This window comes from Mustelus asterias, chromosome 7 (genome assembly GCF_964213995.1).
Source record: "Mustelus asterias chromosome 7, sMusAst1.hap1.1, whole genome shotgun sequence".
NCBI classification, from domain to species: domain Eukaryota; kingdom Metazoa; phylum Chordata; class Chondrichthyes; order Carcharhiniformes; family Triakidae; genus Mustelus; species Mustelus asterias.
In genome coordinates this window covers 127,320,682-127,347,585 of record NC_135807.1, presented here as the reverse complement: position 1 = coordinate 127,347,585, position 26,904 = coordinate 127,320,682, and the positions used below count along the sequence as shown (strand labels likewise).

Sequence of the window (26,904 nt, the reverse complement as noted above, 5' to 3'; positions counted from 1 at the left end):
CAAAATCCCAGAACTCGCTTCCTAACAGCACACTGCATGTACCTACATCACGTGGGTTGCAGCAGTTCAAGGCGGCAGTTCACCACAACCTTCTTGAAGCCCATTAGGGATGGGCAATAAATGCTGGTCTAGCCAACAAAGCCCACATCCCAAAAACAATTTTTTTTAAAAAAAAGAGTGCCGGAAATACTCAGCAGGTTTGCCAGCATTGGTTGAAAGAGCAACAAAGTTAACATTTAATTCTGGAGTAGAACTTGAACCTATTAACAACTGATTCAAAGACAAACAGTTATCGACTGAGCCAAGTTCACAATTAAATGACAAACAATCCTTTTACAAATCTGACTATTAATGTTCTGTGAAAAATTGAACGGTGTACCTTTGTACGGTGGCACGGTGGTTAGCACTGCTGCCTCACAGTGTGAGGGTCCCAGGTTCAATTCCAGCCTCGGGTGATTGCCTCTGTGGAGTTTGCCCGTTCTCCCCCTGTCTGCGTGCGTTTCCTCCGGGTTCTCCGGTTTCCTCCCACAGTCCAAAGATGTGCAGGTTAGGTGGATTGTCCATGCTAAATTGTCCTTCAGTGTCCCAAGATGTGTAGGTTAGGGGGACTAGCAAGGTAAATACTCGGGGTTACAGGGAACAGGCCTTGGTGGGTTTGCCCCTTAGTGTCAGGGGAATTACATGGGGTTACAACGATAGGGCCTGGGTGGAATTTTGTCGGTTCAGACTTGATGGGCCAAATGGGCTGCTTCTGCACTATAGGGATTCTATGGTTCTTTCAATTAGTTGGATTATTTGGCTAAATAAACATAAGGAATTTGTTTGGAATGGAAGATATAGCCTGACTGAAGATAGGGTTTCTGTGGTTTGCCATGATTTTCTTTCTAAGTCAGGCACCCCAATCTTATTCAACTTACTCTGATCTATACTTATTCCATCATGATTCCGAAACTTCCAATATTGAAAGACTGAGACTGTGGGCTGGCGACAGGACCAAGTGAGAGTTTCAAGCTGGACCTTGCCAGCATTAGACCGCTGTTGCAGTCCTCTCAGAGGTAGCCTCCTAATTTACTGTCTTTGTGCTTGCTGGGCTCCTGATGCTGCCTGCTCCCTGATTAGGCTGGCAGCTCCAGAGCCTCGACTACCTCACTGGGAGAGATGGGTGCTGCTGAGGAAGGTTGGTGACCGTAAAGGTGGTGCAACATGGAGGTGCCCTCCAGAGAAGTAGATTTAAATGAAAAATTCAGAGCAACAAAGCTGGTATACCCCTCAGAGCAGAGGGGGAGCAGAAGGAAAGCTCTCCAGCTGTACGGTTTGGACAGCAGGTGAACTCTTGCCGACTGCCCTGTCTTTGGGGCAGGGTTGTTCTGGCTCTGGTGCCCACCATCCAATCAGCTGTGGTAGGGTCCACCTCCATTGAGCTTGTGGCCTCTGCTGGCATAATGCTGGTGAGGCTGCAAAATTGCCCTTGATTAAGGCCTTAATTATGTAAATTGGCCTTCTATTGGTCTCTTATGCAGTGCCAACTGTCCACTATAGCAAGTGGTCATCAGAGTTTATGGGAAAGAAGGGTAACATACAGTTTCACAACAAGTTGTTACAATTATCACAGCTTCTTAAAATGAATATCAGTTTATTATGACACTGGCTGTGGTAGGCTGTAAATGACATTCCCACTAATCTTCTCTGGACGACAGAAGTCCATGCTGCAGTACAAATATTTTTTCAATAACTATTTTTGTCACAGCCCAGGTGCTGTAGCAGCTGACAATCTGAAAGCAAAAAAAAAGGTTGTGAAGCGGCAATGATTAGCATTTGTATCACAACATTCCTTTGAAGTGACAATCAATCCGTGTTCATTTGCTACTTTTGAAATTTCATGGAGGTTGCCAAATGGGCAGAGAGACAGGTCTAGGCACATTCATATCATTGAGAGTGGCCTTCAGTGAGTATTGAGTAACACATGAATAATACAATGACATACCAAGCTAAGGGCTGGGTGTGGTACTTGGCCACCCCAGAGATTTCCGTAGCAATAGTAAATGTTTTAACGTTCTCTGTACAAACCATTAATTATCTGATATAATTGGGGAAGTTTTCACCTGCACCAGAAAAACAGTACCTGCAGAAAAATAATTTCAAAGATCTCAATGACTTTGCAGCCTTTCAGAATGATTGGATCGTGGATACATTTTCTGTGTATTTAAGAGATTTGATGTTGTCATGTACGTGAACCCACAAGCCTTCTCGTTCTCAGCCTAATTTCCCAAAGGGAACTTGCTTAAATATTTAGATATGATTTGAGTGTGTGGTTCCCATACCGTCGCAATGCAGATCTACTTCGGGGTGATGTTGTACATTGGTATTTATTTTTTTTATCTTTGTTTTCAAACTCAGCAAACTATAATTTACAAAGTTTATCATAAATGCATGCAATGAAGAAAGCTAGCTATTTGGAGAGCTTTGCATTCCATTTCTTGCCTTAAGCCCACTAATAACACATTGCAGTATTATACATTGGTCAGATTGGTTTCCTGCCTTCTTTAGAGAACTTGCAATAAACACTATTTAAGAAATGTTGTCAACTAAGTTCTAGCGTCTTATCTTCTCGGCCGTACCCACTGATCTGTCAGCAGTTATAAAACTTCAAATGTACGTTTAGGAGTCAATAGTAAAAGATCAAGTTGTATAAGGAGCTGCAGAGACAATAATGGTGGGGTGGAGGCAAGGGTAGGGGTGCAGAGGTTGGGAGCAAAACTATTGAAACAAACCTGTTTCTCTGTCACATCGAAGCTACTGCAGACTGGGAAAGCAACAAGCATAGGCTCATACTGATGCTCGTGATGAAACTGTGCTATTTTGATATAATTTATGTTTCTGTAAACTGCTTTAAGATGCAGTGTTTTTCTACAGAGAGTCAGTTTGTCTGGAAAGCCGGATACTTACTCATTTTAGCCATGTAAGTATTTATTTAGCAGAAGGTTTTTCTTTACTTATGATCTCCTGGGATTTTAGACTAGGTATGCAGTGTCATGTGAGTTTTGATTAAGTTGATTGACAGGGACAGAGTCATGTGGATAATGGGAGGAGCTAAGACTACAAGAAAGAAACAGCTTCACTTTTGTTTCAAAATAAAGAGCAGTTGCTGCCTGGAGCTGTTAGGAGAGAGAAGTCTCTCTCTCTCTCTCTCCAGAGGCTTTCTGAAAGTTCCAAGACTGTTAACATAAGTCAAAACAAGTATGCCTGTGTTTTGCTAACCAATTTTAAAGAGGGGTTTAAATCTATAAGCTAAATATTGCTTGATTGGAACTAATAGTGATAGGTTAGCAGTTTTGTCATTTTAGGTATTGTTCAATTGTTAAAAGTTAAGCTAATTCATTTGTTATAGTTAAACTGTGTTGTTAAATAAAGTTCATTTTGATAAAAAGCTCCCTAGTTTGTCAGTGGAATCGTGCCTGGAGTGAAACATCCTATTCTCACAATGCCAAAATAGAAAATTGTTGGGGTCTAGTCTGTCTTCATACTGTAACTTGGGGTTTCTGATCTGGTACCCTAACATGCTTCACAAGGATAAGAGACCGAGGGTCAAAATACTGGATGTAAAGTCATCCAGTACATGACGATGACCAGATTGGCTAAAAACCAGACTGTCCAATACCACTTGCTACCCTACTCCTGTACACTATAGTAGAGACTAAGGCGTGGTTAACACCTGCAACGATCGCCCGTGAATTGTTTGATCTTGCCATACTATCAGGACAAACACCGAATTGAAGCAAGATTATTCCACACAAGGAGAGAAAATTGTAGGACTGCACCATAGGTCACTTTAGCGCACATCACCAGTTGGCAATAGCCTGGGTGCATGTGGGAGACTTCAGAAAAGTAGCAGAAAGAGAATTATAATAAAACGGTCGCACAAAAATTTAGTATAAAATTGTCGTGTCCCCGTTACACTAATTATTTTTGCAGAGAGCATTTACATCTGACGCACATTATTTTAGGAGTTAATTGAAAAATGAATTTGCCTCCAAGCCTCATTAGGAATGTCATATTTCTCTGAATCAGGACTCTATTACATCTGGATGAAACTCATAAAAGTAAGTGTTATGACATTATTAAGATCAGTAATTGGGAGAGTGGGGAAGGGGAGTTTAGAAAAGAATGAAGAAAAGATGTACAGTTAAGAGAATTTTGGAGAAAATAGGTGATGGTTATAAAAAAGAACAAACATTTTTAATATTGCAGGACATGGTTTTGTTTAAAATTAAGATAGGAGAAAAATTGTACATTGTGGCTTGAGAAAAAAAGACAATCAGAAAGAGGCAATGGGTGTTGACAAAATGAACGGAGAGGAAAAACGAACACACAGTGGAGCTTGAAGAAAGAGACTTTGCATATTGCAGAAAATGCAAATATGTACACTTCTTGCACAACAAAAGAACTAAACTTCTACGGTTTCGTGATTCATTGTTTCCTTCATAGAATTATTTAGTCTTTGGTCAGTGCGTTGAGCACCTGCACCAGATGAATGACTTTAGCCCCACTTTTGTAAGGAGAGCCATGCAGCCAACATGCAAATAAAATACCCACACAACCGTTTTCCAGCTCGTGGCTTGTGTCGCTTAACAGACATGTTTTCAGTTTGAAGCCACAATATTGGTTAAAGATTAAGACAAAGGAAATAGAGCAACAGGAATTTAAAAATACTTCTAATTTGCTAATTTGTTGAGAATGAAGATCATGGACAAAGAAAATGGCCATTATAAGCATGAATCATGTGTCCAAATGATCCCAAGCACAGCAAGAGGAAAATCTACTACACTCTAATAACAGTGGCACAGTGATTAGCACTGCTGTCTCACAGTTCCAGGGAGCAGAGTTCAGTTCCCGGCTCCACACTGTCTGTGTGGAGTTTGCATGTTCTCCCCATGTCTGCATGGGTTTCCTCTGGGTGCTCCGGTTTGCTCCCACAGTCTGAAAGACATGCTGGTTAGGTTGATTGGCCATGCTAAATTGCCCCTAGATTAGATGGATTAGCCATGGTAAATGTGTGGGGTTACAGGGATAGGGTAGGGGAGAGGGCTTGGGTAAGATATTCAGAGAGTTGGTGCACACTCAATGGGCCGAATGGCCTCTTCTGCACTGTAGGGATTCTATGATTCTATAATTTGTGTTGGCCTATCATCAGACTTGCTAAGTTACAATGACTGAATAAATGACATTCCTTTTTATTCCATTGTGCAATTTTTACTGTTTCTTGAGGAATTAAGTTCCAACGGTTTAACCATTTTAATTTTGAAAAAACACCACCATGTAACCATTACATATACAAAACATTAATTGATAAGGAATGATTTAATTAAGTAAAACCCTATACAGTGAGATGGAGGAGGAATTCCCTTGAATGTTTATGCATTGCAAGAACCCATTCGCAGCCAGGTCCAGATCAAATTTGTTAATTTAGTAATTCATACCTGAATAATTAGTGATATAAAAAACATCAAAAGAAAGAATTGCCAATCTTTAGAGCAAGGTTTGCAGCAATAAATGAATGATTAATTAAGTACAACTTCAAAATTAATGGAGTAAGCAAAGCAACTGAAAATAATTCAATTTAGTTTATGTACCGTAGCATTGAATTGAAACATTGCATACCACAATTAAACATTTGGGTACCTATATGAAGGAAAATAATCAAAATAGTGAAAAGGGGTCCCAATTAAATAATGGTCAATGCAAGAACCCTCCTGCAGCTGGAGCCTTGACGAAAACGATTGTGTTGTTGACAGCTGTGGACATTGCAGAGAGGTGCTCAGTCCCACAATCTTCAATTGCTTCTTGAGGGCTGTTCACTGATTGTTCTACAGTGTTCAATTCCATTCACAACTCCTCCAACAATAAAGCACCCAATGCCAGTTCTACAACAGGATTAGGTTGACAAGCTGCAGGTAATATTTATGTCGCATTGGTGCAGATAATGATAATTCTAAACAAAAACATGTCCAACTACATCCTACTGACCTCCAATACTCTGGTTCAATTCAGGAGTCTGGTAGAATATCTGCCATTCGTCTGGATGGGTGCGGTTGTGACAGTACTTCAGATTAGCACTTTCCAGGACACAATAGTTTGATTCCATGGAGCTCCTGCCACTGGAATTGGTACCCACCATTTCACAAGTGGTGCACAGTAACTGGAGTGTCCAATACCTACAGGCTGAGTAACTCGTCAATCTCACTGTGATAGCATTACCGTTACTTCCAAAGTGCACGCTCTCCAGCTCCAAGCAAAGACACAACTGACATTCTTTGACACTGTGACAATAGTGCATTGTCACTGTTCTCTCCTCAACTTCACCGCAGTTGATTGAACTTCTCTCTTCCAATGCCCCTTTTAGGCATCTCAGTGAGCCTTCCATTTTTATCCATCCAGTCTTTTCCGGAGCATCACCAGCAGTGGCTTCACTTTGCACTTCTATCCCCCAAGGATCTGGACTTGGCCTTCTTCAGTTCCTCATCAGTGACTTCATCCCTGACACAGGATTACTGCCCCACTTACAATAATAAAACCATTCTCTTTCTCTCTACTGCCTCTCCTGATGCAGTTTACCCAGTCATGACTGAGCTGCAAATATTTCCAGCTAAACGTTGGGAAGACCATCAGTCCCTGTCACAAACTGAGCACTTTTACCATGAATTCCATTCCGTTGCAGCCACTGTCCTGGACTTTTGGCAGTTTCAGAATTCTACTCAATTCCGAGCTTAAATTTCAAGTTCGTAATTATAATTGTTACAAAGACTGTATTACTTCCATAAAATTGTATTACCTCTTTAATGTCGCTCACTAAGAGGCATAATAAGCTGCTATATAAATGCAAGTTCACTTTTCTATATAAAGTTTATTTATTAAGTGTCACAAGTAGGCTTATATTAAAATTACAATGAAGTTACTGTGAAAATCCCCTAGTCGCCACACTCCGGCGCCTGTTCGGGTACACTGAGGGAGAATTTAGCATGATCAATGCACATAACCAGCGCATCTTTGGACTGTGGGAGGAAACTGGAGCACCCGGAGGAACCCAACGCAGACACTGGGAGAACGTGCAGACGCTGCATAGACAGTGACCCAAGCCGGGAATCGAACCTGGGTCCCTGGTGCTGTGAGGCAGCAGAGCTAACCACTGTGCCACCGTACCGCCCCATAAAAGGTGTATTGATTTTCCAAAGTTCAGTGATACAGAGCAAAAAAAACCATTCGATCAACAAATGGAGAAAAGTAGTGTACCTGGACAAAATTTCAAAGATATTGTGGATATCGAGTGAAAAGTCAGTTCGGGGTAATCGGAAATTCTACCCGGTGCACCATCTGGTTGGCACCAGTAATTTGACTTATTGTTTTATTTTTCTATTTTACTTTTATGTCTATTCGTTTTCTCTTTCCAGTAAAATGATTTTTTAAAATGTTTTATGAATTTTATTGCCATGACCCTTTTGTTTTCCTGATGGCAAAGTGTACTCTTGAATATGTAAGTGAATGTGATTTTTAGCCGGGTGAAGAGAATGCTTATTGTTGCGCCTGCTTGAAGAGATTGTAAAATGTCCCCCCTTCTTGGAAAAAGAATTGTGCGCCATAGCCGCATGAAAATCCATGAAGTTATTTGAAAATGTGGTTAACATTCACTTCTACCATTGTACTTCACTTAAATCTGAGAATGAATGTTGAATTGATATGTTAAATAGACTGCATTAACTTCTCAATAAGGCAGGCCTCATGAAGTGTATGCATAAGTAGATTACTCATACCTCCATATTGCTTGATAGTGGAACTGATTGTAGCTGCAACATGGTGCTTTTATGTTGGAATTAAAGGACTTCGGTCAGTAAATAAATAATGTAACTAAGCTACATATCATTGGGAACCGCAGCTTATTCATCATGTTCCTCTTGGATTTCCAGTTGGTGCCGAATCACTAAATGAGAGCACTTCAGCCAATGAGATTGATGAGGACATTGCGGTGACCCAGAGCCAGAGAAATTTCATTTGCCCCATTACACAGGTACAGAACAGCATATTCTGAGAACTAAGTGTTCAAGTCCATTTTCCTTTGCAGTTAACCATCAATGTTAGCTATTGAATGTATTTTGAGTTCTTTCAATGCAATTAAATTAACTTAAAAGTCCTTGCCTTTAGTGTGAAGTCTGATTGTTACTGGAAAGTGAGGTCTGAAATTTGAAATGTCGGTAGATTGCAATTCTAGAGAAAAGGGGGTTACATGCTCCTGCTCTCAGTCTGGGAATAAGGGCAACAGGAATGATAAGGATGCCATTTGAGTTTCATTTAGCTTTTCTTATGGATGAGTGAGATTTCTCTTTTTGCCTTAACTTCCAAATGATTGGGTTGATTAGGATTTTGTGCGCAGCATTGTTCAACTGCAACTGCCCCACAACATTTTTTTAATAAAGCTAAATGAAGTTGGTAACTACTAACAAGAATGTGACACTGAAAGATTTCCAGGTCACTCCTATTTCTACTCTACCTTGATAATATCACAATTTGACATTCCTTAAATGTTGAAAATAAAGTTTATTTATTAGTCACAAGTCAGCTTACATTCACACTGCAATGAAGTTACTGTGAAAATCTCCCAGTCGTCACACTCTGGCGCCTGTTCGGGTGCACTAAGGGAGAATTTAGCAAGGCCAATGCATCTAACCAGCTCATCTTTCAGACTGTGGGAGGATACCGGAGCACCCGGAGGAAACCCATGCAGATACGGGGAGAATGTGCAAATTCCACACAGACAGTGACCCAAGGCCGGAATCGAACCCGGGTCCCTGGCGCTGTGAGGCAGCAGTGCTAACCACTATGCGACCATGTTACCCCTAAAATAAAGGAAATAATTAATATTGGCCCTGGTTTTGTGTCTTTGCTTTAAAGATAATCTCAAAATCATCTTGAATCTCCATTATTCTTTCCGATGAACCCCCTACACATTAAAATCTACAGTCACGCAACTGTACCAAGGCACTTCATCACATTTCAGTTTGTTTTTCAGATTTCCCTTTTTTTTTTCAAACTAAACTAATCCTCTCTCGCTTTCCTCTCCCCCCCCACCACCACCACCCCCCCCCCCCCCCCCCCCCCACACACACACACACACACACACACACACACACACAACCATTCACAAAGAAAATACTCTCACCTTTGAATGAAGGGACAATTATGTAATGACAAAGTAAACCGAAATTGAAGAGAAAAAAGCATTGACTTTATCATCAACATTTTCAATGCTTCTAGCAGGACAGAATTAAACCTTTCGCCAACTCCTTTGGGGGTGTGGAGCGAGGGGTGCAGAATTTACTTCCAAGGTCAAAGTGGTGATAGTTCTTATATGTGGATAACAAGGGACAGTTTTCCTCTCCCCAAAATTGATGGAAAATTTTTAAAAAGTCATGTACTGAGGCTTGCACCATTTTCTCCCACCAAATGTGAGTAGGGTCAGTCTGAAAGACTTTGCTGCTCTCTACCATTCTTACCACTGCTTCCCAAGTCAACCACATGGCAAGGGGGGATTACTTTCAGAAGCCACAGTGAATACCAAAATGGAGACCCCCAGAGTTTTTACCTGCTAAAGATCGCGAGAGTTCTTCAGGGGCAGGCCTCACTCCAGGCTTTACACCACTTCTGTTCCTTTAATACCCTCCCTGGATATTTGGGGACTGCATTGATGTCCCAGTTGCAACACTGTATGGATTCCTGGACTGCATTTGCAGCCTTCCATTTGATGACAAGAATATCACTAGGAGTTTACCTTGTATCTCTAATGACTCCCATTCCAGGCTAGGGTGCCTGCAGGGGCATGCAGTTGAAACTCTGCCCAAAGAAGAAAATCCAGGTCCACAGAATAATATTCTCACTGAAATGCAGGTGAGGTGATGGCCTAATGATATTATTGCTAGACTATTAATCCAGAAACTGAGCTAATGTTCTGGGAGCCCGGGTTCGAATCCCGCTGCGGCAGATGGTGGAATTTGAATTCAATTTTTTAAAAAATCTGTAATTAAGAATCTACTGATGACCATGAAACCATTGTCGATTGTCGGAAAAACCCATCTGGTTCACTAATGTCCTTTAGCGAAGGGAATTTGCTGTCCTTACCTGGTCTGACCTAAATGTGACTCAGAGCCATAGCAATGTGGTTGACTCTCAACTGCTCACATAGGGCAACTACGGATGGGCAATAAATGCTGGTCAGCCAGCGATGCCCATGTCCCACGAACAAATAAAAAAAAATTGACTAATTTGTGGTCAAAAAAGGCAAGAGAGACGCCATAAATTGTGTTGGCAGGGGAAGAAGGCTTTATTTCTTAATTGAAATCATTGTTTTGCTCCCCTTTTGTTTACAAGAAGCCGACTTCAGTCCAGCACGGGTATCAAATGTTGTGGAAAATCCTGATTGGTTCAACCATGCTGTTATTAAAAGGAAAGGAAGGACGAAGGAGTCATTCATTTTTTTTTATCTTTTGCGTTTTTAGAGGGAAATGGAATGTCCTGTGAAGAATAAAGTTTGTGGTCACAGCTATGAAGAGGAAGCCATAATAAAAATAATCCAGAACAAACACAAACAGAAGAAGAAAGCTCGGTGAGTTAAAAGCAGAACATATCCCAACGGGATCCTAATAGACGCTTGGATGTCACAAGTATGACCACATTTCACTTGAGCACAGTCCAGAAGCTTAATTGAACCCTGCCATTGTTGCACTCATCAATGTATGATGAACTACTTTATGTACAGTTTTTAATATATAATTAATCACAACAAATTAGCACTTGCACATAATTGATTCTTATAGCTAATCCAACTAGGTCAGAGGGCATCAGTTTGAGCAGCACAGTCTCATTTTAAACATGTTTGTAAGGTCACTGGTTGCCAGCGAATAGTGCAGCTTTCTTTGTGGTGCTGCTAAAATATTTTTGGATCACTTGCTTTGCGGCAAAATAATTGGCTGTCTCTGGGTGCGATGCAACACTTGTTTAATGTGCTAGAGAAGCCCACATTCTTAAAATGATTTTGGCAGTTCATGATGTACAGCTGAATAAGATTTAGAAACTGACAATTATTGACCAGCCTTTTTCTACTTACCACTGGTTACGTGAGCAGTTGAGCAGTAAAATGCGCAAGCTGGAAACAAGAAGATGGCTAAGCTCCTTATTCCAACATAAAGCACATTGGAATGTTCATTACAACCAGAACATTATGATTTCCAGACATGTTTAACATTTTTAACAGATGGATTGGCCACAGAATTAATGGAATATTGCAACACTGGCTTCATCACTAACCTTCTTTCGTGCAAACTCACTGCTTCCTTGCACCACAGTGCTTGTTGTATTTCTGTCAGACTTTGTATTGATGCATTCTCAGCATTAGTATATTATTTTAATGGGCAGTTAAAGGAATGTATCATTACTAAGAAAGATGCAAAGTCATCAGGGAGTTGATTTATTGAGTTAGTGCAAAAATATTTGTCTGTCAAAACTATTAAAAGTAAAAAGTCAATGGGCGGGATTTTCTGACCCTTCCCTTCCCGCTGGTGGGATCTTCCAGACCCGCCAAAGGTGCCCCCCCCCCCCTCCTTGAGCAGGTTCCCTGGCAGTGGGACGGATGAGCCACGTAAAACACTGTAGATATCAGTGAGACCAAGATCTTGCCAATGGCAAGCTGCCTCTGCCACCAGAAAATACACTGCAGGGAGAGGGTTTGGGGAGATCCTACCCTATATACCTGATGTCGAAGGGAAGTGGAAAATATAAAATTAAGCTAATCTAGGACTCGAAATTTGATAGCTGGATTAAGCAATGGCCGTCTGACTACTTTTGCACTGTCCAGTCTACATTTGGTTCCTTTTTTTTGATTGATGCACTTTTGTCTTGGTAATAGGTGCCCTGTTGTTGGATGTGATAACGGAGATATGAACCAGAGTGACCTCTCAATGGACACAACCCTGAGGAGAGCCATTGAAAATCACAAAAAGCATCAAATGCGATGATTATCTGTCAGACACTCAGCAGGCAATTCTGTGGAGAAGCTATCAGATCCAAATTTTCAGGAGGTTATCTTTTGGGAGGAACAAGTTCTGGTTAATCACCGCCAATTATATAATTTGACTAAAATTGGCATTGAGTTCCATTTGACTTTGGTGTGATCTGCTTTGATGGAAGCACACATAATACTACAATCTTTAAAGTGGAAAATGAAGCTCTGAGTACAAACAGAAATCCAGGCCTGCAGCATTTGGAGTGTAATTTGTGCAAACCTTAATATAGGTCACACCAGTCCAAACCTAGTTAGGGAAAATTGAGTGTATTGTTCTCAAATTAAATATTTACTCTTCCAACGTAGCAGCGTTGAACTATACGAGCAGTTCCGAATAACAAAGGATTTCTCACTGAAATTAGAAAGTTTTCATCTAATAATTTCTGCATCCTCCTCTGCAATGCAGATGATGCTTTGATTCAATGTTTTGCAATATAAAACTCCCTAAGTATATCGTTATCAATTATCACCACTGCTGCTTAGGATTTCCTTTTGCAATGATTTTCCTTGTTTCATAAATCTAAAATAAACTTGGCTTTTTAAAAAAAAAAGTTGTTTTCCTGATTTAATTATGTCCAGCAAATCAGAAACTGCGCAAGCAGAACATGTTGCAACGTGATGCAGACTCGCAGAAATTAGGAGTGATTGATGGTATGATACAGCTGCTGATGTGTGGGACTTTAGGAACCAGTCAAAAGGACACAAAGGTGCTCTATGAGGAGATTTCCATTGAGCCCCTAGCCAAAAAGAGCTTTGACAAAGGGTCATCTGGACTCGAAACGTCAGCTCTTTTCTCTCCTCCCAGATGCTACCAGGCCTGCTGAGGTTTTCCAGCATTTTCTCCCTTGGTTTTAGCCAAAAAGTTCTGTTGGCCTGATAAACCTTTCCCTCAAAATGCTATGGAATCTTCAATGTCCCTCAGAACCAGTGCAGGCAGGAAGGATTTAACGTCATGTTTGAACAGCAGCAACTTTGACACTTTCACAGCTGCACTGAATGTGTTGGCCTAATTGACACTTTAAATCCTGGGGTGAAGCTGATACCATTAGCCTACTGAAGCAGAAGGAAGATTGGTACCAACTGAGCCCTGACTCTAATCTAACAAAATGACCATATTTTAGTGCAGGCAGCACTTGGTTGTTTTTAAAATTGAAGCAAATCAATGTCTACATGTTTTTCCCTAATCAGTCCAGTTTCTTCCCCTCGTCTGGAGGAGATAACTTAGAATCATAGAATGATACAGCACAAAGGGAGGCCGTGTCCTCTCGCCCGTCAGGATATGCCACATAGGCATACTGAGGGTTGGCGTGGAGGAGATGGACCTGTTCAACCAAAGGGTTGGATTTGCGGGTCCTAACATGCCGCCGCAGGAGGACAGGTCCTGAGTACGTCAACCAAGACGGTAATGAGGTCCCAGAGGAAGACTTCCTAGGGAATGAAAACATTCTCTCATGAGGAGTAGCGTTGGTTGCCGTACACAGGAGTGAGCGTATGGAGTGGAGCGCATCAGGGAGTACCTCTTGCCAACGGGAGACTGGAAGACCTTTAGATCTCAACGCCAGTAAGACAGCCTTCCAGACTGTAGCATTCTCTCGTTCAACCTGTCCGTTACCCCTTGGGTTGTAGCTCGTGGTTCTACTAGAGGCAATCCCATATGAGAGCAGGTATTGCCTCAAGTCATCGCTCATGAACGACGAGCCCCTATCGCTGTGGATATAACAGGGGTAACCGAACAGGGTGAAAATATCCCGTAATGCCTTGATAACCGTGGCAGCGGTCATATCAGAACAGGGAATGACAAAAGGGAATCGTGAGTACTCATCAATCACATTGAGGAAGTACACGTTCCGATCTGTCGAGGGAAGGGGGCCCTTGAAGTCCACACTCAGTCTTTCGAAAGGACGAGTGGCCTTAATGAGGTGTGCCCTGTCAGGTCGGTAGAAGTGCGGTTTGCATTCCGCGCATACCCGTCAGCTTCTGGTTATGGACCTGACATCCTCCACCAAGTAGGGTAGATTCCGGGCCTTTATGAAGTGGAAGAGCCGAGTGACCCCCGGATGGCAGAGGTCATTGTGGAGAGCTTGTAATCGATTCTCCTGCACACTAGCGCATGTTCCACGGGACAGGGCGTCCGAGGGCTCGTTGAGCTTCCCTGGACGGTACATGATATCATAATTGTAGGTGGAGAGTTCGATTCTCCACCTCAAGATTTTATCATTCTTGATCTTACCCCGTAACGTGTTGTTGAACATGAACGCCACGGACCGCTGGTCCGTGAGTAGAGTGAATCGTTTTCCCACCAAGTAATGGCGCCAATGCCGAACGGCCTCCACAATGGCCTGGGCCTCCTTTTCCACCGCAGAATGCCGAATTTCAGGGCCTTGGAGGGTGCGAGAGAAAAAGGCGACGGGCCTGCCCGCCTGGTTAAGTGTGGCGGCCAGGGCGAAATCAGATGCATCACTCTCCACCTGGAAGGGGATGGACTCATCAATAGCGTGCATCGTGGCTTTCGCAATGTCGGCTTTTATTCCTGCAAAGGCTAAGCGAGCCTCTGTTGTTAGGGGAAAGGAGGTAGACTTGATGAGCGGACGGGCTTTGTCCGCATAATTGGGAACCCACTGTGCATAGTATGAGAAGAAGCCTAAACATCTTCTCAGTGCTTTGATGCTAGTGGGCAGGGGGAGTTCGAGGAGGGGACGCATACGGTCTGGATCAGGGCCAAGGACCCCGTTTTCCACCACGTATCCGAGGATAGCTAGGCGGCGCGTGCGAAATACACACTTCTCCCTGTTGTAGGTCAGATTCAGGCGAGATGCAGTGCGTAAGAATCTAAGAAGGTTGGCATCGTGGTCCTGCTGGTCATGGCCGCAAATGGTGACGTTATCCAGGTACGGGAAGGTAGCCCGCAGCCCGTTCTGGTCCACCATTCGGTCCATAGCACGCTGGAAGACCGAGACCCCATTCGTGACACCAAAGGGAACCCTTAAAAAGTGGTACAGCCGACCATCCGCCTCAAAGGCCGTGTATTGTCGGTCCTCTGGGCGAATGGGGAGCTGGTGGTAAGCAGATTTTAAGTCGATGGTGGAGAATACCCGGTACTGCGCAATCTGATTGACCATGTCAGATATGCGCGGGAGGGGATACGCATCCAGCTGCGTGTATCTGTTAATGGTCTGACTATAGTCTATGACCATCCGGGGTTTGTTCCCATTCTTAACCACCACGACTTGCGCTCTCCATGGACTAGCGCTAGGTTGGATGATCCCTTCCTTGAGGAGCCGCTGAACTTCAGATCGAATGAAGATCCGATCCTCAGCGCTGTAACGCCTGCTCTTTGTTGCGATGGGCTTGCAGCCTGGCACGAGATTCTGGAATAGGGAGGGTGTGGTAATCCTGAGCGTCGAGAGACTACATGTGGAGCGCGTTGGGCAATTTAGAGGCTGCAGATCTCCCACTGAAAGCGGAGGGAGTGGCCCATCGTACTGCAGGGTTACACTCTTCAGGTGGACCATAAAATCTAGTCCTAGGAGTATCGGCGCGCAAAGGTGCGGTAACACAAGGAGCCTGAAGTTCTCGTAAACCGTGCCCTGCACCGTCAGATTTACCATGCAGCTCCCTAGCACGGTGACAGACCGGGACCTTGACGCCATCGAAATTGTCTGCTTGACAGTCCGAATCTGGAGACTGCACCGCTTCACGGTGTCAGGGTGAATGAAGTTCTCCGTGCTCCCACTGTCAAACAAACAATAAATCTGGCGTCCGTTTACCTGTATGTCCATCATTGACTTGTCGAGTCTGTGAGGCTTGGCCTGGTCCAGGATGATTGACGCACCGTTGGATCGTGGGTGCAACTGCAGGCAGCTGAGATGGTTGATGACGGCCCCTGCTGGTCATTTGCGGTCGGTGCCGACCAAAATGGCTGCCCCCATAGGTCGCACGTGGTCGATGGCGCCAAAACCGGCGGCCCCTGCAGGTCGCATGTGTCTTGCGACTCCGTCGTTAGGAATGGCGACGTCCTGGAATCGCACGTGGTGGAAGACCTCGAAGATGCAGAAGACCAGGAGGCCGGCTCCGGGGAGTCACACGCCGCACTGCTGTGTTTGGAGGGTGGTTTGGTCCGGCATACTTTGGAATAATGTCCCTTCTTGCCACAGGCGGAGCACAATACCGCTTTAGCTGGACATCGCTGCCGAGGGTGTTTCACCCCCCCACAGAAGTAACACCGCGGGCCACCTGGAGCTGCTGCCGTCGTCAGGTCCGAGGCTGGACATGCAATTGCGCAGTTTTTCGAACCCGCTGAATAAAGTGGAGTCTGCGGCTGCACTTGCCACAATGTCCCCACGCGGTCGTCGGGGTACATCTCCAGACTTTTGGAGGCCGTTTCTAGAGCGTCAGCTAACTCTACGGTTTTAGTGAGGTCGAGGTTACCTTGCTCCAGCAGCCGAAGGCGGATGTACGACGAGCCGATTCCCGCCTCGAACGCATCTCGAACTAGGTCGCTCATGTACTGGGCTGCCGACACTGGCTTGCAGTTGCAGGCTCTGGTTAGCTGCTGAAGTTCACACAGGTACTGTTCCGTCGTTTTGCCGGGCTGCCGCCGTCGAGTGGCTAGAAGGTGTCGAGCATGGATCTCATTCGGCGGTTTGTTGTATCGCTTTTTGAGAAGCTCGAGGGCCCCTTTGTAGTCTTGGGCCTCACGGATCGCTAAGTATACAGCGTCGCTTACCCTCGCGTGGAGGACCCCAGAGTCTGTCGGCGTCGAGGTAATCTTGGAAACACTTCAACCAGTGGTTGAAAGTGTTCGATGCTCCCGCCGCACGTGGATCCAACGTAAGCCGTTCGGGTTTCAGCATTTGCTCCATGGTTTTCTTTTGGGTTTTTTTGGTCAAAAAAAAAAATTTTCTTGTTGGCAATAAAATTGATGCGCGATAAATCACATGGGAGGCAGGATGTACCCGGGAAATAAAGGCTTTTATTGCCAACAATAACGGAGCTACTATATACAATATACAATTCCAGACTAAAGGGTCACCAGGCAGAGCAGTGACCTTTATACCTCTCCCAGGAGGCGGAGCCAACTGGGGTGTACCATAGGACTATATTAACAGGTAGAACAGCCCAACCCTAACCCCAACAGTAACATATCTACAGACTCATAGTACTGACCAGACCATGGCTCAGCACTCCTGGTGGTAACCAACAATGGTTCACCACACCATGTCCGTGCATATTAAATTACAGCAATAGTTGCTGGAATTGTGCTCAGGTACAGAACTGTGATCATTTTGGCTCAGGTTGGCCAAGTGTGACGGCCAGCGCAAAAACCTGGGACCTCTCTAATCTGTATCATTATATTGGTTGTACTTGCACACTGAGCTGTCAGACAGAGAGAGCTGCTAATACTTCTTATAGGAGCTTGAGATGTTTTGTGCTTTTCTAATCTTTCTGTTTGCAAGCATTTGATGTAGAAAATGGCTTCCATGGTGCTGCTTAACTAAAAAGACTCCTTTAGCCTTGTTGAAGCTGGAATAATACTTTATATCGGTTTGCATTAGTTTTACAAGATACAGTAATGCTATAATTGTTTTAAATGCCATTTTCATTTGTATTAAGATCCGTGGCAAATAACCTAAATCCGTTAGGAGAATTTAGAAGTTGAACTCCTGCCAAGAATGGGGTTTATCCTTTCTATGTCTGCAGTAGCTGATAACATTGCTACAAAATTGCTTTGGTTTGTCCAAATTAAGTAACAGCCCGAAGCTTAGACAAAAGAGAAACACAATTCTGTATTACATTATTAAGCTTTCTGTGTGAAATTTTTATTTTGAATGAAACCATTGAATGAGTGGGAATTTAGTGCAGAGGAGAAAGGAAAGAGGTGTCTTTACCTCTTGTTGTGGTTGTGAGAGTTTGTGGCAGTATTTAAAGCTAGGAATCTATAACTAATGCCATATTAAATTAATTTAAACTAGTTTAATTGATTAGTTTTTTTTAAACTATAAATATTGAATTACATTAAACTTTCATCGCCATGTCGTACAAGCGCTACCCAAAGGCAGGTCCTTGGCTCATTGTCTGCTGATGCTTCTGCCTGAGCTGGTTTCCTTGGTAGACTAAGGCAGTGGTGGTTTGCCACTGCCTTCAACTCTCAGGGACAGGGCAAGGATGCAGGTCGCAAGTCTATCTTCGCCAGAATGGGAATTGGGAGGCACAATGGCACAGTGGTTAGCACTACTCCCTCACAGGGGACCTGGGTTCGATTCCCAGCTTGGGTCACTATCTGTGCAGAGTTTGTACATTCTCCCCGTGTCTGCGTGGTTTTCCTCCGGAAGACGTGCTGGTTCAGTGCATTGGCCATGCTAAATTCTCCCTCGGTGTACCCAAACAGGCGCTGGAGTGTGGCGACCAGGGGGATTTTCACAGTAATTTCATTGCAGTGTTAATGTAAGCCTACTCTTGACACTAATAAATAAAACTTTAAACTGAACCTGCGCTGTTCACAATTTTTTGGAACCACAACTGAGCTATGAATTAAATTTTAAAAACAAGGTTGCAGTTACAGGTGGTGTGTCACATCTGCAATATCTGAGAGTTTGTGGAAAGCTGTATTATCTTAAGCAACCGCATCTGGTAAATGTCTGCCACTCGAGGAGTGCTAGCTTAGAGCTAATGTCTTGAAGCGCAGATGTTTCAATGCAGCAGGGAGGGGAAGAGCTAAGGGGGCATGCTGACGGAGGAAGCAGTTGCTCCACTTAAATTAGGCAGTGTTTTAGATTTGGTTAATAGTCAAGGACCAGGTTGATGAGACTTTGACTCGGGCAACACATGAAGTGCAAAGAGAAACAAACCTTTGCCATTTTCCACACATATGAATGAGCTATTAGCTACATGTGTGGAGAAAAAAGATTGCAGGGAGGCATCAAGGTACAATAAACCATCTATGTGGGGAGGGGAGGCAGGGTGCCAGTGTGTAAAGGATTGTGGTAAGGGTAGAGCATACTACAGTTGGGGATAAGTGCTATTTTGTGCAGCCTTGAGCAGGGTTTCAAAGGCTGTGCTGCCTGCCAGTTTCTGCATAACTGGAGGAAAATGTGAAAGAGGGAGTGGATCCCATTATTATGATTCACATAAGTGGATACCAACTTAAGTAGAACCAGGAATGAGTTTCTGCTGAGGGGTTTAAGGAGCTAGGCTACAAATTAAAAAGCACGGGTAATCTATGGATTACTGCATGTAAATTGGCACGGGGACTAGCTGCTTAGGGGTATAAATGTGTGGCTGAAAAGAGTGGTGTGGGAGGCAGTGCGTTCAATTCCTGCGATGCCAATACAATGCCAGCACCTCCGCATCATGCCAGTACTGGGACAGAGAACTGTTCTGTTGGGACAGACTCCAGTTGGGCTGGGCCACTGTCTTGGCGACTTGAATAACTAATTCAATAGGCCTTCTAGCTATTAAATGAGAGGGAGGGTTCAGATAAAAATAAGTCTGAAAAGAATAGTCAAGGCTCCAGAATAGAATCGCAATTTTTGGGTAAAATCAAGCAGATTGTTTCAGGAAAGGAAATAATAAAAGTAAAAGGGCACTTCTGACTAAGACCCATTGGGGAAACATAAATTAAAATTGGAGGTGGCACAATATCTGAATGTATGAAATATTCATTAGATAGATGAGTTAATGACACAAAGTGATAAGTTTGATCTATCAGCCATTATGGAGCAATGGGACTGGATTTCCCTTTCGGGATTGGGGTCCTGATGTTGGGATCAAATGTGGGTCTCAGCTATGCACCATGTCAGGAATCGTCAACCAATGCAATTAATGCGGGATTGTCCAATTAATGGCCAGAGCGTAGGCTTGTCACCCAATTCAGGACAGCTGGCGGGTGCCTGAGGCTGATGGCCAGTTGACCCATCAGCAACCCCATATCCGAGGTTGGAGCTGCCAATGCCTGCCGAGAGGGAACGGGGCTGCCTAACAATGGAGATGCTCTCTGAAGACCAGTTTTTAAACAATTATTGATTTTCTAAAAATGCCAGGTTAATATCATAGAGGGACACCCATTCCACTGGGCGGCCTGCAGCTGTGGCCTGGATGTGTGGGAGGATCCCGAGCAGGATGAAATGCTACCCATTACCCCTCCCCCCACCCCGGGCTTCCCACTGAGAGTCAATCTCCACTTTTTGGCCAGCTGCAGTGTGGGGGCCAGCCTGCTGACGGGAAATTTCCAATCAGCATGGAAGAGGGCCCTTAATTGCCTCATCTTCTCATTAGGCACGTAACAGCCTTCTGGACTTAACACTGAGTTCAACAACTTTAGTCTGTGAACTTTCCCATCCATCTTGATTTTTTAGGTTCCCTTGGCTTAGCCCAATGCATCTCCACCCTCCTCCAAATGGCCATCTATAAAGTTTTAAGTTTATTTATTAGTGTCACAAATAGGTTTACATTAACACTGCAATGAAGTTACTGTGAAAATCCCCGAGTCGCCACACACCAGTGCCTGTCCGGGTACACTGAGGGAGAATTTAGCATGGCCAATGCACCTAACCAGCACATCTTTTGGACTATGGGAGGAAACCGGAGCACCCGGAGGAAACCCATGCAGACACAGGGAGAACGTGTAAACTCCACACAGACATCGATGAGGACCATCAGAGGATACAGCAGGATATAGATCGGTTGGAGACTTGGGCAAAGAAATGGCAGATGGAGTTTAATCCAGACAAATGTGAGGTACTGCATTTTGGAAGTGGAATATATAGTGTTCAATTCTGGTCGCCCCACTACCAGAAAGATGTGGAGGCTTTGGAGAGGGTACAGAAAAGATTTACCAGATGTTGCCTGGTAAGGAGGGCATTAGCTATGAGGAGAGGTTGGAGAAACTGGAACGACGGAGGTAGAGGGGCGACCTGATAGAAGTCTACAAGATTATGAGGGGCATGGACAGAGTGGGTAATCAAAAGCTTTTTCCTAGGGTGGAAGAGTCAATTACAAGGGGGCATAGGTTTAAGGTGCGATGGGCAAGGTTTAAAGAAGATGTACGAAGCAAGTTTTTTACATAGAGGGTGGTGGGTGCCTGGAATTTGCTGCCGGGGAGGTAGTGGAAGCAGATACGGTAGTGAGTTTTAAGGGGCGTCTGGACAAATACATGAATAGGATGGGAATAGAGGGATATGGTTCCTGGAAGGGTAGGGGGTTTTAGTTCAGTCGGGCAGCATGGTCGGTGCAAGCGTGAAGGGCCTGTTCCTGTGCTGTAATTTTCTTTGTTCTTTAACTGACCCAAGTAGGGAATCGAACCCGGGGTGTCTGGCACTGTGAGGCAGCAGTGCTAACCACTGTGCCGCTATCACTTGTTTTTCAGTTTTGCTCTCACTGAGCACTGACCTTTATTCTATTAACACATTCTGCTATTTTACCTCTGGCACTATTAGCACTTCTTCAGTCCCTAATGACACCATTCACACCCCCTTTGTCTTATGCCCATTACATCTTTTATCAATCTCTCCTTAGCTCTGACCTATCCCCGACCATCCATCAGGCCCAACTCCCTTCTCCAACTATATAATTCATTACATTTCTATCCCTCTTCAGTTCTATAGAAGGGTTAACTGGACTCAAAATGTTTAACTCTGTTTCTCCACAGATGCTACCAGATGCCATATTTATCTGCATTTTCTGTTTTTATACCCTTAATTGCCTCAATTACCAGCACTTGCCAGCCTGCTTGAAAATGGTTCCCCAGGGGTAGAGGGTGGTGGTACAAAGTACCGGGCCTGCCCGCCAGAGGTCTCGCCCCCATTGGCCTTCAGAAATCCTGCCCATGGTTGCAGAGTGACCAAGGTTGGGAACGGAATATTCCAGGGCAACTTATCTTTTTGGAAAGATAGGAAAAATGTAATGTATGTAATAATAAAGGGTGAGATTAATGTAGCAGGGAGAAAAAGTCTTAGACCACAAGGTCAGGATACAGAATCAGTTTAGACAGAACTAAGAAATAATAAAGGGCGCAAAATGCTGGTGGGAATAATTTACAAACCAGGATATTAAAAGAGCAGCTAATAAGGGTAATGGGATATTCTGTGGGACTTTTAATTTTCATTGGCAGACCAAATTGGCAATTGTAGCTTAGAAGACAGTTTCATGAAATGCATGTGGAGCAGCCTTCCAGAATAATACAGCAAGTTCCTGTTTTAAGTTGCCAGTTGTAAGTCATTCCACTCAAACATCAGTCAGTTCATGGGGCCTGTTGCATTTAGCATAACCTGATTGGCGCCATTTTGGAATGGCCGCTGCCACTCCCTGACCTTCCCTCTCGCTGTCGGCCCTCCAGTTCACAGCCTCTTCTGCTCTCTGACCCCCTCTGGCTTGTGGCCTCTCCTGCTCCTTGATTCTCCATCCCTCTTGCAGTTGACCCCCTGCATCAGCTTACCTCCTGAAAGTCAAAGTTGCTCTTCCGGCCTCTTGCCACTTATCCCCAGAACCTATGTTCAACAAGAGAAAGTGTCCGCAGTGATCAGGAGGGTCAGGGAGGGGAATGTGTGGCGAGTAGAAGGTTCGTGGGTAGGAGAGGCAGTTGGAACATTTCTTTTAAATTACTTTCATTTTAAAAGCTATATCATTCACCAGTTTGTTATCATAGAAACCCTACAGTACAGAAGGAAGTCATTTGCCCCATCGAGTCTGCACCGTCAACAATCCCACCCAGACCCTATTCCCATAACCCCACATAATCACCCCGCTAATCCCTCTAACCTACGCATCCCAGGACACAAAGGGGCAATTTAGCATGGCCAGTGCACCTAACCTGCATATGTTTGGACTGTGGGAGGAAACCGGAACACCTGGAGGAAACCCATGCAGACACGGGGAGAACATGCAAACTCCACACAGACAGTGACCCAAGCCGAGAATCGAAGCCAAGTCTCTGGAGCTGTGAGGCAGCAGTGCTAACCACTGTGGAAACCCAATTTAATAATGTGACATTTCTACTTGCATGGTATAATGCTTTCATCTCTTTTTCTGGTGAGAAAGATACCACCTGAGCCTACCTGCACCTACAGCTTTTACAATGGTTTTAATGGAAAAATCTAATTTGCTTAAAGTTGTTTCACTTATAGTTGCACTTCCCTGGAATTCAATAACAACTTTAAGTGAGGACTTCTTGTATGTGAAGAAGCCAGTTCAACAACAGGCTATTTTAAATCTAGTATTGTGCAATGAGACAGAGCTATGAAGGTAGATAAACAATAGTAGACATTCAAAGAAATAATTCACAATTCCCTACAAGTGCTCATGCCTTTGAGGAATAAACACTACTGGAAAAGTGGTGTCATGACTAACTAGAGAAGTTAGGATGGTGTTAGATTAAAAGAAGGCGTCTACCATGTTACCAAAAATACCAGTAAGTCTAAGGTTTGGAAGAGTTATAGAACCATAGAAAATTACAGCTCAGAAACAGGCCTTTTGGCCCTTCTTGTCTGTGCCGAACCATTTTTTGCCTAGTCCCACTGACCTGCACTTGGACCATATCCCTCCACACCCCTCTCATCCATGAACCCGTCCAAGTTTTTCTTAAATGTTAAAAGTGACCCCGCATTTACCACTTTATCCGGCAGCTCATTCCACACTCCCACCACTCTCTGCGTGAAGAAGCCCCCCCTAATATTCCCTTTAAACTTTTCTCCTTTCACCCTTAACCCATGCCCTCTGGTTTTTTTCTCCCCTAGCCTCAGCGGAAAAAGCCTGCTTGCATTCACTCTATCTATACCCATCAAAATCTTATACACCTCTATCAAATCTCCCCTCAATCTTCTACGCTCCAGGGAATAAAGTCCCAACCTATTCCAAGCAATGGGTAACTAAGAAGTTAATAAAGAAGAAAACAGAATCTGAGAATAAACTAGCAAGAAATGTGCTATGATATGATGGAACTTTTACATGTACGTAAAAGGGAAGAGATTAGCAACAATAAACAGGTCTTTCGGAGACAGAGATGGGAGAAATCATAATGGTGAATAAGGAAATGGAAGAATCGTTAAACACATTATTTGTCTGTCTTCACAGTAGAAGTCACAAAGAACTTGCCAGAAATTGTGAAAGACTTAAGGTTTAATGTGAGTAAGGAATTCAAAAAATTAATATTACGAAAACAAATGTACAAGAGGAATTAATGGAACTAATTCACCAGATACGATGGCCTACACCCTGAGGGTTTTAAAAGATGCCTGTAGAGATAGTGGATGCATTGTTTTTGACCTTGCTTACATGCTAGAATGGTCACCACGGATTGAAACCTAGCATTTATAACCCTGCTGTTTAAGAAAGAAGAGAGGGAGCAAACCAGGAACTATTGGTTGCTTATCAGTCGTATTAGAATCCATAAGGCAATGATAACAGCCAACATGGCAAATCACTATCATTAGGCAGAGTCAACACAAATTTATCAAAAGGAAATCATGTTTGAAAATACCCCTTACAGTTTTTTCAGGCCGTAACTAGCAGCTAGATAAAAGGAAACCAGTGGATATGATGGGTGAGATTCTCTGACCTCCCTGTAGTGTGGCTTTTGCTACCAAATAAACCTGTTGGACTTTAACCTGGTGTTGTTAAACTTCTTACTGTGTTTACCCCAGTCCAACGCCGGCATTTCCACATCATGGCATCTTTCGCGTGGCAGGAAGCAGCACAGCATTGGCGGGCAGCAGGATTTTCTGGTTCTGCCCCCCCTCCCCCAGCTGTCAATGGGATTTCCCCTTGACTCCACCCCATGTCGCCGGGAGACCTGTGGCGGGGATGCACCGTTGATAGGCCAAGAATATCCCATCGGCATGAACAGCCGGAAAGTTCCAGACAATATATTTTAGATTTCCAGAAGACAGTTGATATGGTGCCATACAAGAGGTTGTAACCCGAGATTAGTGCTGATGGGATTGGTTGGGGAAGTGGATCATTTATTAGCATGGATTGAGGACTGGTTAAAAGGCAAAAAAAAGTGGAGGAATAAATGCATAATTTTTGGGATGTCTGGGGTGTAACTAGTGGAGTGCCCCATGCCTGAGCCTCAGGTATTTACAATCTATCCATTATTTAGATGAATAGACCGAGTGTAATGTACCGATGTTTGCTGAGAATGCAGAGGTGGGAAGGTAATCTGTGAGGAGGTTGCAAAGGGATATAGACCAGTTCTTTGATTGGGAAAGAAAGTGGAAGAATGAGTATAATGTGGGCAAATTGTCCACTTGGCAGAAAGAATAGAAAATCAGAATGCTTTTAAAAGGTGAGAGACTTGTAAATATTGGTATTCAGAGGGACTTGAGGGTGCAGGGGGGGAATGGCCTTCATAGAATCATAGAAACCCTACAGTACAGAAAGAGGCCATTCGGCCCATCGAGTCTGCACCGACCACAATCCCACCCAGGCTCTACTCCCATATCTCTACATACTTACCCAACTAATCCCTCTAACCTACGCATCTCAGGGCACTAAGGGCAATTTTTAGCATGGCCAATCAACCTAACCCGCACATCTTTGGACCTGTAGACAAATTACAAAGTTAACACACAGTTTCAGCATTATTAGAAAGGCAAATGGTACATATGTTAGTCTTTATTGCAAGGAGCTTGGAGTGTTGAGATGTGCAAGGCAAATTTCTTTATACAGAGGGTGGTGAATGTCTGGAACGCGCTGCCCGGGGAGGTGGTGGGAGCAGGTATGATAGCGACATTTAAGGGGCAACTAGACGAATACATGAATAGGATGGGAATGGAAGAATACGGACTCCGTAAGTGCATACGGTTTTAGTTTAGCAGGCATCATGATCGGCGCAGGCTTGGAGGGCCAAAGGGCCTGTTCCTGTGCTGTTCTTTGTTGATTTCTTCATGTAATTAGATGTGGCTTTGGTGATACCACATCTGGAGTACTGTGTACCTTTGGTCACATCATATAAGGGGAAGAACATACTTGCTTTAAAGAGGATGCCATGAAAGGTCACTAGATTAAATCCTGGAATATGCGTGTTGTCCTGTGCAGAGAATTTGAGGAGAATGAGCCTATATTCTCATTTAGAAGAATGAGAGGTGCAAGGCAACAGGAGATTATAATGGGACAAGTAAAGAAGCAAAGGATAGGTCCAGAGGAGACATAAATGGAAAAGCAACTTGCATGGAGAAGTGCCATTGGAAGGAGAGGGGGTGATTGAGGAGCATCAGTGCTGTGAAGCAAAGCGTCCCTTCAGAGCGCTTGGAGAGGAAGGCAAGATATGCATGGGAACACGCTGGAGATGCCAATAATGGTCAAGGATGAGCTGTTGAATATAGAGGCAGGAACCCTATCCTTGTTTTGGGAGGGAGAGAGGGAGGGAGCGAAAGGTCTGAGTGCAAATGTAACCGTAAAAGGAACAGACACAGTTGAGGGTCCTGTCAACCACATGAGAAGGAAACCCTCAGTTGAGGAAATGGAAGCAATATCGGAAGCACCGATATGGAAGGTTGTGGCGTCAGAACAGATCTGATGGAGACTGAGCAACTGAGTGCGTGGAATAGAGTTTGTACGGTAAGTGAGGTAAGAGGAAGTATAGTCAAGGTAGCTATGGGAGTCAGTGGGCTTAGATTGGTTATTGGCTGACCATCTATCCCCAGAAATGGTGACAGGCTGAGGAAGGAAAGAGTTGGCACGGTGGCACAGTGGTTAGCACTGCTGCCTCACAGCGCCAGGGACCTGGGTTCGATTCTCGGCTTGGGTCACTGTCTGCTTGGAGTCTGCACGTTCTCCCTGTGTCTGCGTGGGTTTCCTCCGGGTGC

General features: G+C 44.1%; 1 protein-coding gene across 2 annotated transcripts in view; it reads left to right on the top strand.

Moving 5' to 3' along the window:
- Positions 1-12,644, top strand: part of nsmce2 (NSE2 SUMO ligase component of SMC5/6 complex) — a 167,395-nt gene extending 154,751 nt beyond the window's left edge. For both annotated transcript variants that reach the window (XM_078216814.1, XM_078216815.1), the window contains exons 5-7: positions 7,959-8,059; positions 10,542-10,648; positions 11,948-12,644. In XM_078216814.1, the coding sequence (XP_078072940.1) occupies positions 7,959-8,059; positions 10,542-10,648; positions 11,948-12,056 (317 nt within the window). In that variant the 3' untranslated portion in view covers positions 12,057-12,644. The remainder of the gene's footprint in view (positions 1-7,958; positions 8,060-10,541; positions 10,649-11,947) is intronic.
- Positions 12,645-26,904: the final 14,260 nt, after the last annotated feature.